General features: G+C 41.3%; 1 protein-coding gene across 1 annotated transcript in view; it reads left to right on the top strand.

Annotated features, from left to right (window-relative positions):
• Positions 1–16,193, top strand: part of gpc6a (glypican 6a) — a gene marked incomplete at both ends in the record, with an annotated part of 187,944 nt that overhangs the window by 87,060 nt on the left and 84,691 nt on the right. Inside the window, one exon of the mRNA XM_079997347.1 lies at positions 13,976–14,141. Coding sequence (XP_079853473.1) covers positions 13,976–14,141 — 166 coding nt within the window. The remainder of the gene's footprint in view (positions 1–13,975; positions 14,142–16,193) is intronic.

Genomic DNA, 16,193 nt, shown 5'->3' with positions numbered 1-16,193 from the left:
GAGGACATTTATCAGAAAGTCTTTATCTTCCTGTTGCCATTTGTTTGATGCTTCTTATAACTCTCTGTTTATAAGAGATTTTGCTTGATGGAGATTTATCAAGAATTGAGGATTAGAGATGTTATTCAAAACGCTTAGCGGTAATTTTTCCTGATTCCATATTAAACATGGCAAGTTATGCAACAGCTTTTCATCGACTCAGTGTTAAACTTATATAATAAGTATGTTGGCTCAATTTCGTTTTCAGTCCAATAAACACAGACAAATCAGGAAGGATCCATCAAAATTCAGAGGAAATTAATTATATAAAAGACAAAGAGAAAAATATTATTATTATCATTATTATTATTATTATTATTATAATAATTATTATTATTATTATCATTATGATTATTATTATTATTATTAGTAGTAGTAGTAGTAGTAGTAGTAGTAGCAGTTGTAGTAGTTGTATTAGTACTATAGTATTATTATCACTATCTCGGCCACCTCAAATGCTATTACTATTATTGTAACAATGTAAATGCTCTGCCATTTTTTCTCACTATTAGGATATGGGTTATCATCGATGGCACCCGATGCCAGAGTGTGTTAGAGTAATTTGGGAAAAAATGCATCATAGTAGCACAGCACAGTAGCTAAAGTGAGGACTCTGCCATTTTGAGTTTTTAGACTGTCCTTTAGATTGTCCCATTTAGTTAGTTTGCCAGGAGCCCTTAAGTGGCTGAGCAATTTTGGATGGAGTGTTAATAGAACCCTCCCGCTGATCCAATCCCTCAGCCACGCTCGCTCATCAATTATGAAGCGAAGCTCGTCAACGCGCTGATGTTGCCCAGAGCTGTCATCCTGGTGAATGAATGCAGGACTGGAGGTGAAAAGTTGCACGACGTGACAGATCACCTTGACCCCAGAATCACCCCCACCCCCTCCACATTGCAGGCAGACCCTTCGTCTCTGGGTCCATAAACAGGCTAAGAGAACTGCTGTACTCTAAGCCTGTTCATGTAATGTAATGTAATGCTGATCCAGCACGGACACAGAAAAATTGCTAATTCCTTGAATGTATACATTGCATTTTCGTCTTCAATGTATGTAAACGTCAATACACGCCTTGACGCCGAGTAGCTCGATCTGGGCCAATTATGATGGCTCAAAGACACTTTCAGCTTAAACCTAAACGGGTCTCGAGATGACCAGGAGGCGATGCCGTAAATAGAATTTTTAAACAGTCTTTTATTTAAAACAGTTGTTTAAGATCATCTGTCCTCTCAATTCCCCACGCGCTGCAATCGCACCCGGTGAGTCACTGACAAGGAAGAGCGGAACATAATTATAATTCACGGACAAGTCCGTGTGAGCCCGAGCCATGAAGGGACGGATATCATTTCATAAAATGTGATTGCGCTTGACTTTCAGCCAACAGTTTCCTGGACCTCTATCCTGGATTAAGAAGGGAATCTCTCTGGATTACAGTTCCCGATGGCCCATTAAGAGTTTTATCCCATGGGCACTTAAAACAGAGTCAAACCACACAAGGAACCACATAAAAAGGAGATTGCCGAGGATTTGGAGCCGTACCAAGGGTTTAAAGTTCAAGGTATTTTAGTCTACTTATCACTCATTCACTGTTAACACAGAAAGCTGGCCACCGTACACAGTGAAAATGTAGGCATAGCCATGGAGAGAAGTAGGGTATTTGGCACCGGGGGATTTAATGGGTTTCTTTCCCCTCCCTACTCCCAAATGGCTTATACTGTCACGTTGATCTCATTATACACACATTTCCTACCACACGCTGTCAGATAGTTGAACATTAAGCTTCGAGGCGGAGTTTAATCTTCACTTAACATTTACCTTAGATAAATGCAGTGTCACATTCTGAAGCTTTTGCTGACGTGGGAAATGACAGGGCGAGTTCTGCGCGTTGTCCGTAGTAAAAAAAAAATGTTTTATCTGTGTGTGTGTTATAGTGGCTATGTCTGCGAAGCGGGATCAACATAAACAACTGTTGAGGCGTCAACTGCCTTTGAACTGCAACCATTTTTAACTCTCTCAGCATGAGGCAAAAACAGTTTCAGGCGCCATGTGATTTCAGTGACTTACCACCATTCCAGATTAGTCACTTTTTATTACAACTAAAGCTAAAGAACAACACGACTCAAAATGGGAATCAAATCTGGACCCAGGACAATGTGGAGGTTGGGTGAATGTACGAAAATGAAAATAATTGCTCTCATATTTTAGGTCGCCGTCATTGTTCGTCCCATCAACGAGGATTTGTTGCTTTTAGCCTACTGTACGTATCGTGGTATACTGGTATTGTCTTCGGTGTCTAAGTAAGGTTTTGTGCCCTGGTTCAAAGTGTTGTTTTCATGTGCCAAACAGTCCCATGAATCCCACAGATTAACACCATGGCAATGTACTGTTATGTATAGTTGCATATAGTTGTAGTTCAGTTCTTATTAATATAGCTGGAATTGTTCAGATTTTTTTAAGATTCATAAGTGGACCTCTGATAGAAATAAGCTTGAGTACGCTGCTTGCCCAGGGCATCTACTCTTTATTATTCTTCCACACTTTTTGATTAAATTGTGCTTTATATTCCATTATCAAACAGTAAATCCCAGTCAACAGGTAGCATTTTACCTACACTAAGCCTGAGTATGGTTATATCTATATCTACTGGAATCACAGCAGGTCTATCTGGTTCCCCCCGTAGTCCCAGAGCAGGCGCGTCGCAGTCGGAATCCATATTTGTTGTTATGTCGAAGTCTGTCACGCGTCTACATCCAAGTGACAGTGGAGGGGGGTCTGGTGATTGCAGATCTTACTCAGATCCAAAGTCTTCAACCACAGCCATTCCAATGGGCCTCCCTTGGTACTCCACTGAAGCCCCATTCCTATGGATGCACCTGCCAGCACATATCCCGACCCTCCCTATGTCCCTGGCTCGCAGCTCAGACAGCTTGCTCGGGATGAGGCCTCAGCCGCCGCTCTGTGACAGCAGATGGCAACTGGCTCAAAGAGGTTGGCAACGTCACCGGGAAAATGTGTTGCACCAAAAGATGTCCTTTTTAATTAAAAGATTCTGATCTGTGCCGGGTGGCGGTGAAGAGCAGGAGACGGCGTGCAGCCAGCAACGAAACGGAACGGAACGGAAAGCATATGATATTTGTAGATAATAATAGAGGATTGTGCACACTTCCGTAGAAGTATGTTCTCCCGGGGAATTAGGTGATCAGGTGAAGGGATAATTGTCAGGTAAGCCCGAGCACAAACAGTTTACAAGGTGGAAAGATTTACCAGAGGAAATAGGAGACTGCGATTTTAAAATTATGTCAAATATCCATATATACTGTATATACTGTATATATAAAGGGGAGGCAGCCCTTTCATCATCCCTCGTATGTTATTTCCCTCGCTTTCTTTGATTCTTACCGTCTTTTCTTTGATCTACAATCTGTGTGGAGTCCTCGGTAGCAGGACGCATTTCTTTGCAAAATCCTTGTGACACGATTTAGGACATAGCTACGGACCGAAGAGCTCAGCAGAGGTTGTTGACAGCGATTACATGCGGGTGAGGCTGTGGCTTGGTGGCGTACCGAAGGGACTCGGTCTACTTGTGCTTCTGATTCCACTTGCCAGCCCGGCTTTAGACCCTCGGGGTCGGACGCATTTTGATCTGGAAGATGCTAAAGTCTCCCTCGTCCTGGCTTTTCCTGTGATTTTGCCTGTCTGGCTGAGTTAATGAAAGGGTCTGGACGATCGCGGCAGATTCCCTTCCGCCTCCCCTCTGTCCCTCCCAGACGTTCCACTGGCCTGCCAAAAGGCCAGACTGTCTTTGTTGTTGTTTACAGCTTGTATTTTTTTCGTGAAAGCTTAGTCAGGGGGTACTTTTGTTAGTGTATTTTTTAATGCTTTCTCTTTGTTTTATTAGCTTGTGTTTCTTTTCACTGTGCCTCGCAGCTTGTTAAATGTTGCCGTGAAGCACTTTGTCACGCTGCTTTTTCTAAGTGCTATAGAGAGAAAGCATATTGTATTCTTATTATTTATTAACTTTATTATTATGATGATGATGATTATTTATAGCAGCAGCGGCACTAGAAGGAGTATAACTATTGTTATACGGCTCTATAGATATGTCTATATCGATGCACTAGCTGATATGGGTGTGAAAAATGTCCTTTACAATCAAGTTTTAGAATATAACATTTTTAAGTGTGAGGAAGATGGGTTTATCTGTATATACAGAGAGAGAGAGAGTTGGGGGAGTAACTTGAGAAATGGTAAACAAATACGAGAACTAAGCTAAGCACTTTAGCCACCCGCTACAAATAACAACATTTGCTTTCTTTTTTGCCCACAAAGTGACTGAAGGGATTTTGCAGGGATTCATAATGATGCCAGATTGTCGTCTAATATACACAGTTACAGCTCACTCATGCCGACATTTGTACTAATGGCGGCGGAATTGAGCGCGGATACTAGGGCCGCGACGCGGCCTTATACCCGTGTCCAATCACGGCGAAGCAACGCATCCTGTCACAATAATTATGACAGAACGACGGAGAGTCTTTGGCCACCTTCTCACTGTCCCACCGCTGCCGGCCTTGTTTGGCCCCGTGTGGCTTGCGAAGGTGTTGTCATTTCTCACAACTTCATTACTTGGTGGCACAAAGCAATTTCCATCGCCTGTGATTTCCACTTCATAAAGTCCCCTGAAGGGAGTTTACACCATATGTGCATGCCAGCGCCCCGTCGACGGGACAAGGTGATTCTTTTCAAGAGTGCCTTTTTAAAGCCAATATATTAGTCACTGTCAATTCCGTGGCAAGTCTCGTTATCTCCAAGGACACCCCAAAGGGTTCCGGGCTCCAGGCTCCAGGCTCCAGGCTCGCCACCTGTTGCTGAGTACCAATTGAAGCACTCTAACAAGGATTTTCGTAATCGTAAAAGTAAATCAACATGAAACTTTTTTTTCCAACAGATCATTTACAGTATGTATAACTGTTTAAGTTTCAGTTTGAGTCTGAGCAGCTCAATGTCTGCAATGCACAGCAGCAATTACAGTCCTACCTTGCTAAGTTAGTTTTAGATATACATTGGAGGATTTTATTCAGCAGGTAGCAGGGACAATCACAAGTCTTCAAATGCAAGTTTGAGTCAAGATTAAAATATGTTCACAAGTAGCCAGTGAACATCAATGGCTGTGCATTTCATTGCCTACTGACCAGAAAGATAAGATTAGACCTCCCCGGGGGATATCCAGGCATTACAGCATCAAAAACAGTGCAGTAAAGAAAGGGATAAAAAAATACTATTCGATTTTTAAAAAATACCACATTTATATGTGAACATCTATCTACACAAAGTTACCATGGAGTAGCACTATGTTTACCAGTGACTAGTGAGCCAAATAGGAGTAAGTGGCAGCTAGTGTACAGTAAATACAATGGCAGTTCCACATTCTTCACTGAAGCAGAACAACGCACTTCACTGTCCCCTGGGAGGCATTTTTGTTTAGTTTGAGTTGAGTATATGCCACATCGTAACGAGTTGCAATTCAAAGTCCATCCGTAAGTCTGACTTGAGCCTGAGTCGCAAACTGAAGCACCCATCTCTGGCAGGTACGGTAGGAGAAAAATTAAATGAAGAGTAGAAAAGTACAATTTCATTTTACAGCCTTTTTGAGAATTTCTAAGGCTAATCAAATATTTAATCCTTAGTGCCCTGATTGTCATTCAGGCTGAGCAGAACGGTCTGCCGACCTACACTGCAAAACGTTTTCATGAAAGTTTAATAAGGTTTGGGGGTGAGACAATCTTAACTGGATAATATTTCTAACAATATAGAAAATCAATTCTTGAGAGCAATCTTAAAAATCTAAAAGATGTTCTCAAATGTCTTCCCTTAAAGAAATCCTGAGCTATCTTTCCCAAGTTTGATGGTTGAAACAATAAGATTAATTGTCATTGCACGGAGTACAAGTACTGAGGCAACAAAATGCGTTTCTCTGCATTTCACCCATCTTAGTAAATGGTGTATCGAGGAGCAGTGGGCTGCCATGTAGCTGCATCCAGGGAGCAGTTAGGGATTAAATGCCTTGCTCAAGGACACATCAGTACGTTACCAGTAGGAGCCGGGGACAGAACCGGCAATCCTCTGATTAATAGATGACCTGCTCTATCTATGAGCCACTGCCCGAACATATCTAAACATATTGTATGTATACAATTCTAGATCAGTTAAGTCATCGAAAAAGAAAAAATATATGAAATTAGTCATTCCATGAAAGGCTGTCATTTGGGTCAATAGCCTATAAAACACACTAATCTGCCAACATGTTTGCCAAGCTCAAAATACATTCATTTAAAGTTCATTATTAACATACTATATGAGAAAAATGTTATTTAAAGTGAATAATAATGTTTTTTATCACTTTTTCAAAAACTACTCTTTATTTTCATATCCGTATCAGGAGTCATGGAAGTTGCATCACATATATTAGAGAATAAAATATGTATAACATCACAATTCATCACAATCAAAACAACACATATGTGACACACCGCATACTTTATGGTAACATTTTGAAACTTGACATTTTCGTTTTTTCACATAATGTGAAAGTGTAGAACCAGAGCTTCAAAACTGGGTATCGCTTGTGAGAATCAAGCAAAGATTTTGGAGGCAATAACTTATTAAAGATCAAGGTTTTGAAAACATAAGTACTGAGAAATCAGGATTTAAAGTTTTGGAAGCAGTTCCAGATTTTTTTGGCACAAAATACACATATAGAAACAAAATTAGTGCTTCAAATAGTTACATTTTGATAGTACGGTACTCCTTCAATGAGATAATATTTTTCATTTATGTTTCATTTTAAGTTAGTGCTCACTATAATATCATGTCCCCTCTTTAATTCTGTAACTTCTAAACATTCCCATTTCCTGCATTTATTGTTTTATAACAATGATAGTTTTAATAAAGTGGCCTATTTCAAATTGTGCGCATGAAAACCTATGACCAGGGGTCAGCAATTCCCAGAATGAAAATGGAAAAGTCCTTCCAGCCATTTGAATTCTTTCAGCGATACAATTGAGAGCTATATATACATAAATATATTATGTATATATATAACTATATTATGTATGTATATATATAACAATGACATGTAAAATTACCCCCCCTTCTCATGGAATGACTCAAATTATATCTTTTGATTATTATCAAGATTATTCTGTCTTATCTATCACTCCCACTTCCTCCACTTCTGGCTCTTCTATTCACTCTTCATTTGATTCAGTTGCTTGTGAAGGCATCTCTTTGCTGACGCAGATGCAAGCTTACACACACACACACACACACACACACACACACACGCACCCTTGAAAACCCAGCACGCAGTATGATGGTCGGACTTAAACAGCAGATGAGAAGATTAGCGTGTTAATCTAAGCCTGGATCTGTTACATCGCACTTTCCAGCTCTTCTCACAGCCCTGCTGTGCTTCACTCCATCCACTCCACTGTAAATAATTGCTAACAAGATTACCAGATTATCCTTTATTCCTTTATTCGGGGCTACTGCTGGGCGCAGTTATTGTAATAATGTGTAAAAAAAAAAAAAATTGAAATGAATGCTAAAAGATAATTGTATATGTTAATTAATTTTTTTTTTAAAGTAAGCAGCACTTTTTTTATTATCTGCACACTTACAATATGGGCTATTTCAATAAAAAAGAAAAGCCTCACTAAAGATATTAAAAAGTGCAGTAGTTTTACAGCAGTTAACGATCAGTAATTTCCTTCATTTGTGTTTTTTCCCCCTCGTATAACTTAAATAAATATGTTATGCAAATGGGTGAAAGTTTGATTGCATTTGATTGCATTCATCCCAGAAATGTTTTTTTCATGAATCGATCACGACAATATGCTTCTTTGTAGCGAGGAGGAAGGAGAAATGGGATGGTATGCAAATTCGAACAAATGAATCCTGTGGCGCTAATCGCACGCGCCTCGGAGACAGGGATGGGGGGCATAGCTGTCAACCCTCCCTTTTTCCTGGGATTCTCCCGTATTTTACCCTTCCTTCCCGCTGTCCTCCCGGTTGTTTATTTTCCTGTAAATATCCAGTATTTTTAACCTTTCTAAAAAAAATCAAAAAGCAAAGGTTGTCGGCACCGCCCATCTCTGCAATCTCCACTCCCCACCCTCTTCACTCCACTCTCCGTTTCGCCAAACAAAACTAATAATAACAGTGTGTTTTTATAGTATATGTATTTATTGTTACCTTGTGTAACCGTGGGTAACCAACCGCACTTTGTCAGTCACTCTCTTAACCCCCCCTCCCAAATTTCCCATGTTGACAGGGACAGGGGAGGTTTCAGATGGGGAGACATAAGCATTTATTTAGGTCATGTAATTTAAATCAGTAATATGGATGTGTTCCCCACTGAAACTGGCGTTTCTGAATGCAGCAATGGCATTCACTAATTATTTGTAATTGTTTGTAAATGAGGATAACTTTTTCTAAAACCCCTTTTAGTTTAAAGGGGGATGTTTAGAGATTGGAGACTTTGCACTATTGTCGCCGAATAAAGTGTCTGGAGCTACTGATAGAATTATTTTGTGTATTATTTGTGTATTATTTGCCAAAAAAAAACGTGTTTTCCAAACTATTATGCGAGCAATGAAGATCTGCTATCATTCAATTGTGTTAGCATAATCACTTTGATGTGACCTGAGACGGATTTCTCCTGTGATCTGGTGCATAAACGGCACAATATAATTGTTACGGATAGAGCGGCGAAAAGCCAGTACCACACTTTAAAGAAGCGTGTGTGGTAATGTAAAGCGAGGTAAAGCACTCGTCCTGTTACTACAGCAGGGGAACACTAGCGGAAATTGTCTCCCTGGTCATCATCTCCAAAACAATCCTTTCGCGCACTTCATAGCAGGAAGACAGCGGTACAGTAACATGAGGATAAAAATAAGGCAGATAGCACAGGAGGGCACGACTCATTCCCTACTACACCCCGATCCCCACTGTGCGCCCAAATACCTCTATTGACGGAGGCGGTGGTGGCGGTGGTGGAACAAAGGGGCCAGAATCTGAAAGCCCTCCTCACCATCGCCACCCGACTGATTCAAGCCTTGACTTCCAACCGCGTGATGTCGATCACAATCGGCTCTCGACTTGGTTCCACAGCGGTTTGCGGTGCCGTCTGTCGTTTGCCTGTGTCGCTATGTCCAACCTCACACGGTGGGAAACCGCTGTGGTAGTGTCTGTTAAATGCCTAAACGTAAGGTTAATGTCGTAAATGAATGTTGCCGAACTCCGTGTTCACCCATGGAAGTGAATACTGTACCCATACCATTGTTACATGAACTGAACTATATCATAACAGAAGAAAATTGCCGCAACCACAATCCAGGAACTCAATTGTACGAATAAAAGCTCACAAGTTGCAAGTTGCATTAACGGTGTAGGTCTTGATGCCTGATTCCAATTTTTGTTGTGGAATTTCAACGTACATCCCAGTTATCGTCAGCAAAGCCATCAAGAAGAAGAAAAGGTTCATGTCATTTGAAAACGCCACATATTATGTGTTGCGCCGCTGTTTTTCTACAGTAATAGACACTACTCTGTTGAATGTGCTGAAAGTGAAGGTCTAGTTGAGTTTGAAGCTTCCTGTAGTCTTATTTTGTTTAATTTCCTGACTTCATATTCCTAAATATACACGAGGACCAGCACTGTGCTTGGTCCAGAAAGACTCTTGACTATTTTTTGAAACTTCTCGAGGCCAAGAGACTTTGTGACTGAATTTTTATGCGTGGGTGTCATTCCTCACATCCGTAAGATGACAAAGTTCCATAAATACTTCCTGCAAGGTCTGACATGTTGGGTATGTAGCCACTCTGAATTTTTGGTGAACCTTTTTAATATAACTGAAAATAACTTAACCTTTTCACGTGTCATCAACACCTTGTTTGACTCTCTTCAAAAAGCATCTCCCTGGGCTAGATGGGTCGTAATTGGAATAAATCCACTGAATTTGAGGATGGAATCTTTTCTATCTCGCTGTTTCCCTGAGAGGTCAATAGAGGTACTGTATTGACGGATTGACACTTGGTTGGAGTGCATGCACATGGTGGTTTTTTTTGAGCAACTACAACCCGCTCAAAGCACTTCACAATTAATGCCTCTCATTGACCCAATAACACGAGCACATTCAGGGCAAGGAGCAGCCGTGCGAGGTGCCAGGGAGCTCGTTGGGAGCAGATGAGGGGCGAGCAGGGGACTAACCTCTTGCCAGGAGAATTCAGGGGATGGAGTCAGCAGCATTCCCACTGCTAGACGACATGCTCTTGTCAGCGGGCAGACGTGTTCATCGTGGTGTGAACACATCCTCCCACTGATGTGAACATGATGTGACATCCTGTACATAACAAACGGGAGTGTAGTCTATGTTCCCAGGCCCGTGGATATATATTTTTATCACATAAAATAGCATGTAAATCATTTAAAATCTTCCTTTTCCTGAACAATAAGTATATTTGGAAGCAGTTCATCCATAAATACCACATAATAGTAGAAGTCATACATATAGTAATGAATGAATTAATATTGTAATATTTTTATTACCTACCTACAATGTACATACCAGATGTGTGTACAATATTCTTGTTTCTATGTTGAGGGAACAGGGGATTGAGGGGACATGGCTGTTAGGAACATAGGCCCTTGGGAACATCCAAACTACCTACAAACCTACAAACTAGTTTGCAAAGCTAGCCCATTAGTTGTCATGCTTCCTCCCTGACGATTCAATGTTTCTTTTTCACTCGGTCGGTCAGAACTCTGTAGCGACAAGGATCCAAGTGCGGCTTGCGGCTAAATGTAATTAAACGATTTGGCTTAAACCCTCGTAGACGAGTGCAAACCGCAGGAACACATGCTGCACTGAAGTAGCAGTCAAGTCAGCAGCTTTCAGACTCAAATTAGTTTGCTGCTTACAAGACATTGCTTCATACTGTATCACCGGCAAATTGCAAATGTCAAAGACGGTTCATTTGGTCCCTGATTCGTCCCTTTGCATACACAGACACAAACACACACACACACACACACACACACACACACACACACACACACACACGCACACACAAGCACACACACACACACACACACACACACACACGCACACAAACACAAACATCTAAGCCCCAAATACCATGCTCACACAGGCAGGTGGTCTGGTCACTGTGCCGCTGGAAATCAAAGCGAGCCTGTGACGGTTGAGTGCCGAGCAGACGGAAGACTGAAGCTACAGGCGCTGCAGACAGCGCGCTGATCTTACTTCCTTTTTTTTTTTCAGATGGACTTAGAAGCATTGAGTGCTTCCAGTCCCTTTAATCTGCTTCTGTAGAGCTAGCAACAGACCTGCTACTCTGCCCCTCTCCCATGTCTGCCTGTCTTTCTGACCCATCCGTCCATCTAATTTTAACACTTGAGAAAACATAAAGTCAATATCTAAACAAAAGAGCCGAACAAGAAAAAAAAGAACCAACATTCTGCTATAGAAGAAAGCCTAATACATCACAGCATCAACTGCCCCTTCAAATCAGGGCTCATCACAAGAAGATAGATTTATTCAGAGGGGTGGATTCCTGTAGCTAACCCTGTGCCGGGCCCCATGCTGTCATCGGGATGGGAGGGTTCTTGCGCCCTCATGTTGTACGAGGCGCTGAGCCTTGGGCACTCGATGGTCTAAAGTCCAGCATGAATACTGGGGCCGGCAGGGCAATTATCAGATGTAGCTTTCAGTCCACCGCTGCGTCTCTGAAGGAAAGCAGACGTGAGAATCCTGTCACTTTCACTTGAGGCGGCACATGACACGGGCCAACAATAAAAGACACAGCCTTCAGAAGGAATCAGGATGGACAGAGCTACAGAAGCCATCCTCCCGTCACTCTTCTCTGGCTGATGGCTTGTTACATTTTCAAGTTTTGAGGATGTGTCACAAAGGCTCCACTATGATTTACTGCTGTCTTGATGTTTGTCCATGTGATACACTGTGCTGTGATTATGAGATGATGCGCAAACAAAAATGCCTGAGTGTAATTTTTTTGATCCAAAGAATCCTGTTTGTAGAAGCCCATATCTGAGGTGTGTTTACCATGTTTAAGATGTTTATATTTGCAAATGTTCAAGGTATTTCAACACAAAATCCTGTTTGGTGATATTGTGTCCGGTTTTCACAAAATACAAAGAAGCTATTGCAAACAGCATTATACAATAAGTCCTTTTGACGAGGATTTTTCCACAAAATTCCCCCTAGTGCGGGAAGTGATGTTAGGCTGCTGAAGGTTCAGCAGAAGCCGCAACAACACCTCACGTTAAAATATTTACCATCTCTGCAGCTGCAACTGTGTTCTCCACTGTTGATGTTGTAAATTTGAGGCACTCTGGACAGCGGTGACAGCTTGCAGAGTGCCACACTTGAATGCATAACAGCGTATTACGGGTGACATGTTAGCAAAGTATGGCAAGCCTTTTGGGACAAAACATCTTTCATGAACCTTGAAACCAAACACGGAAGCTCAAAGACTGCACCTTGTTCCTTATATCTATGTTTTCAGTTTTATATGGTTGTCAAAACATTCAGAATTTTTTCAAATTAATTACTTATGCGCTGCTAGGAACCAAATTTGAAATATGTTGTATGCCCATCCTGAATATACAGTATATAAATATGTTGTATATGTATTCATATCTTCATATCTTATCTTTCCACTAATACTCAATTGCCCCTACTATGCTTTGTGAATACATGTAGTGTAAGCACTGGCCTACCTTGTCTTTGGTATTCTACATATTAAGATCATATAATGTTCTAAGCACTCAAACTGTCTAATTATGTTATAATTTTACCAATCCCATGAGTAATATAATGTGTAGGCCTATATATTAGTTAATATAATCTTTGTCTCCATGATGAAATTTAGAGTCAGTAAGTCAATATTCAGATTCATTCATTCAGTATATCCATCTATATTTATATTTCATACCAAAAGCCATACATACATATTTCTCCACATTTTGCTATTCTTGTTTCATTGTTGACTATTAAGCTTTTATTATACCAATTTTCTGTTCAGCAATGCCAATCTGTACCATGAGAACTGTAATTATTTGTATTTTTGAAACTGTACTTGGCTGAATAAATGGATTTGGATTCTGATTCTGATGCTCTAAGGAAAAGTGAGTCTAAGTGCCTATCCCAATTCCCCCGCTTGGCACTACCCCTCTGTTTTGTGCGCTCCCGCATAGGGTAGGGTTACCCATTTATTTGGCGTATCGAGGGGTGGTGGTCAGTTAGCCCTCCAAAATGGCCCTCGAAACTGAGCGTTTTCAGATGCAGACTCCGAATGGAGTGGTACAGAAGAAGAAAATTCCACAATGATTTGTGAACCGAGGCTGGTAAATGAATATGTAACTGGATCGTTATAACACGCGTTTCAGAAAAATCACTATTCAGGATGTCAAAAGACCTTTGCCTAAACTACAATTTGTGAGTGAAAGTACAGCTCCATGTCCCGTGTATGAAGCTTGAAAAATGATCCAGCAGCAAAACAAATGCAGCACGATAATTACAGCCCTAGCAAACTGGTAACACCACACCAGGCGCTGGCGTTGTGTAAACCTCTGACCGGAATGGAATACCTAGATCCTCGTCGCTTGTGTTACGTATGTGCCATCAGCAGCTACTAATGACTAATCTAGTATTTTCGTTAGTCACTTAAATTTAGGCCAATGTCAATTACCCCCCTTGGCCCTAAATTTAAGTGACTAATGAAAATATTAGATTCATAAAAATATAGGTCTGAAATATATGTATATGGGGGGGTATGGCAAAGGTCTGTCGCCATTAACTCAGATTGCGATTCTGACTTTTGGTTTGCCTCTGTAGGTGAACGTGTTCCCGGCGTGCATCCGAGCCCTGACCAAGATGCAGTACTGTCCGTACTGCCGCGGCCTTCCTGGCCTGAAGCCCTGCCACAACTACTGTCACAACGTGATGAAGGGCTGCCTGGCCAACCAGGCCGACCTGGACGCAGAGTGGAACCTCTTCATAGGTAAGAGAGAGAGGATTAGTGACCTTTTTGTCGCCTGACAATATTCCAACATTGTGCAGACTGCATATCTACCATTGTCACACCTAAGCGCCACTCGTGATGAAAAGTTTGACTCTTTTTTGAGACTCAAGTCAGTCAGTAAAACAAGTCGTTCCATTTGATTCAGTTGGTTTAATGCACGGTGAGGGAAGGAGGACTTCCAGTGAACGAGACGGAGAAGAGTTTATTTTATTAGTTTATTTTTTTGTAATGATTGCAATTCATTTGCAAAGTACCATTTAAATATAAATGTATCGTTGCACTTAAAGTGAAAGAGCCTTTCATTTGAAGTTTGAACTGAACATTTCCATGTTAGTTATATGTTGTGTCCAGTTACAGGTTGAATTATACTGAAACTTGGTGACAGTCTCATTCTATTTTATTGGAACTCAGGGACCGTTTCATGTTCTATTACTGTTCCATAGTGAATAATGAACAATATTAAACACAGTGTCAAAATCAGCAATCTCACTATTGTGGTAACTGAAAATTGCAGTGGTAGTCCATATGTGCAGCTGTCCTATCACACAAGCGTGACCAGATCACAGGATGTATTTGTCATCGACATACAGCAGATCAGAAATCGGAATCTGCAGGTCAGACTTAAAAAAAATCTGAAATTGGAATCAGCCAAGAAAATTGCAATCAGTGCATCCCATAGTTGGTAAAAATGTTCGGTAACTTCAGATTAGATGATGCATTTCAAGGGGTGTATCCTAACGAGATGAGTTTGTATACTATATATAGTAAGTCGTAGTAGCTCGCATACGATGTGATTGGCCTCCTTACGAGACGGCTACTGTGTGAATAACTGATGGAGTCATTTAGCTTCAGTAACTCAAACACCACAGAGAATCCCTGTTACGCTATTGTGGCACTCAACATATTTTCCCAAGGTTGGCAGGTCTGACATTGTTGTAGCTTATGTTTAAATTCAGTGAATGTGTGTGTGAAGTTTTTTGATACTTTTGATATGCTTGATGCTTGAATATAAAGACGATCATTTGAATATTTGAGCTAAGTCTGTATGTCATTCTCTTTATAAAAACTGGAGGCAAATAGTTCTGTGTGTCTAGCTTGTACATTTGTATGTGCTATGATTGGTGGATTCCTGGCGAGTTTTTGAGTTTTAGCCATAGCGTACCTTGAAAACTCAGTATTCAAATAGGCTACTTGTTGGTCACTCCCAATTTGTTGTATTTTGTAATCTGGAAAAATTTCCTCCCAGATGAACATAGCGGCCAAATTTAGAACTCTTCTGGTACTCGTTACATTAACAAGTCTGAGATGTTTGTTTGCTTTCGCCAAGCCCCAGGTATTGCAGCTCTGAGCTGCTGTCCCCAGGCTCGATAAAGAAGTGCAGATCGCAGGCAAACACATTTTTTGTAGCATAGTGTTTCCGACTGAGCCTCAGTGAGTAATATGGCACTCTGGTCGGGCTTTAAGTAGCAGGCTGGTTGCTAAGCTCTTTTCCTAAATGGATATCAAGGAGGGAGGAGGTAGGGTGAATATTTTTTTTCTTCCCTCTGGTTTTTGTAGGCCGGCGCTTTTATTTGCTAAATGTCTTATTTCACCCTCCCACCAGCCATAAATAGGACACTGAAAATTGTATTTTATTTTTTCCAAGACCCACGAAGCAGTTTGCGCGTGCATGCGCGCGAGCGTGTCCGTCTGGCAGACTGCTCCTCCGGGCCGCCGGCTGTCTATCTGACAGGCCTGTCGCATGTGAAACTTACGAGATGACACGTCGCTTGTTCTCTCTCCGAGACGCCCAAGCCTCTTGAAGTCTCGGAGCGGTGCGCTGAGTGAGATGTCTCACAGCTCGCGTGACATGTGTTCGAGGGAAAGCAGAAAAAAAAGTTTGCTTCCTGTTCGCCGCCGAAGAGGCAAATCTATCACTGCGAAGGGACACCCGAGCGGTTGACAGTAATGGGAAAAACTGTTGTCGCTCCCCACCATGATGAATCTCGGGGCTTTTTTTTTTTTTTTTTTTTTTACGAAGACACCCTCGAG

This window comes from Zeus faber (genome assembly GCF_960531495.2).
Source record: "Zeus faber genome assembly, chromosome: 3".
Taxonomy (NCBI): Eukaryota; Metazoa; Chordata; class Actinopteri; order Zeiformes; family Zeidae; genus Zeus; species Zeus faber.
Note: the sequence above shows the minus strand (reverse complement) of the source record. Positions and strands in the feature narration are given on the sequence as shown.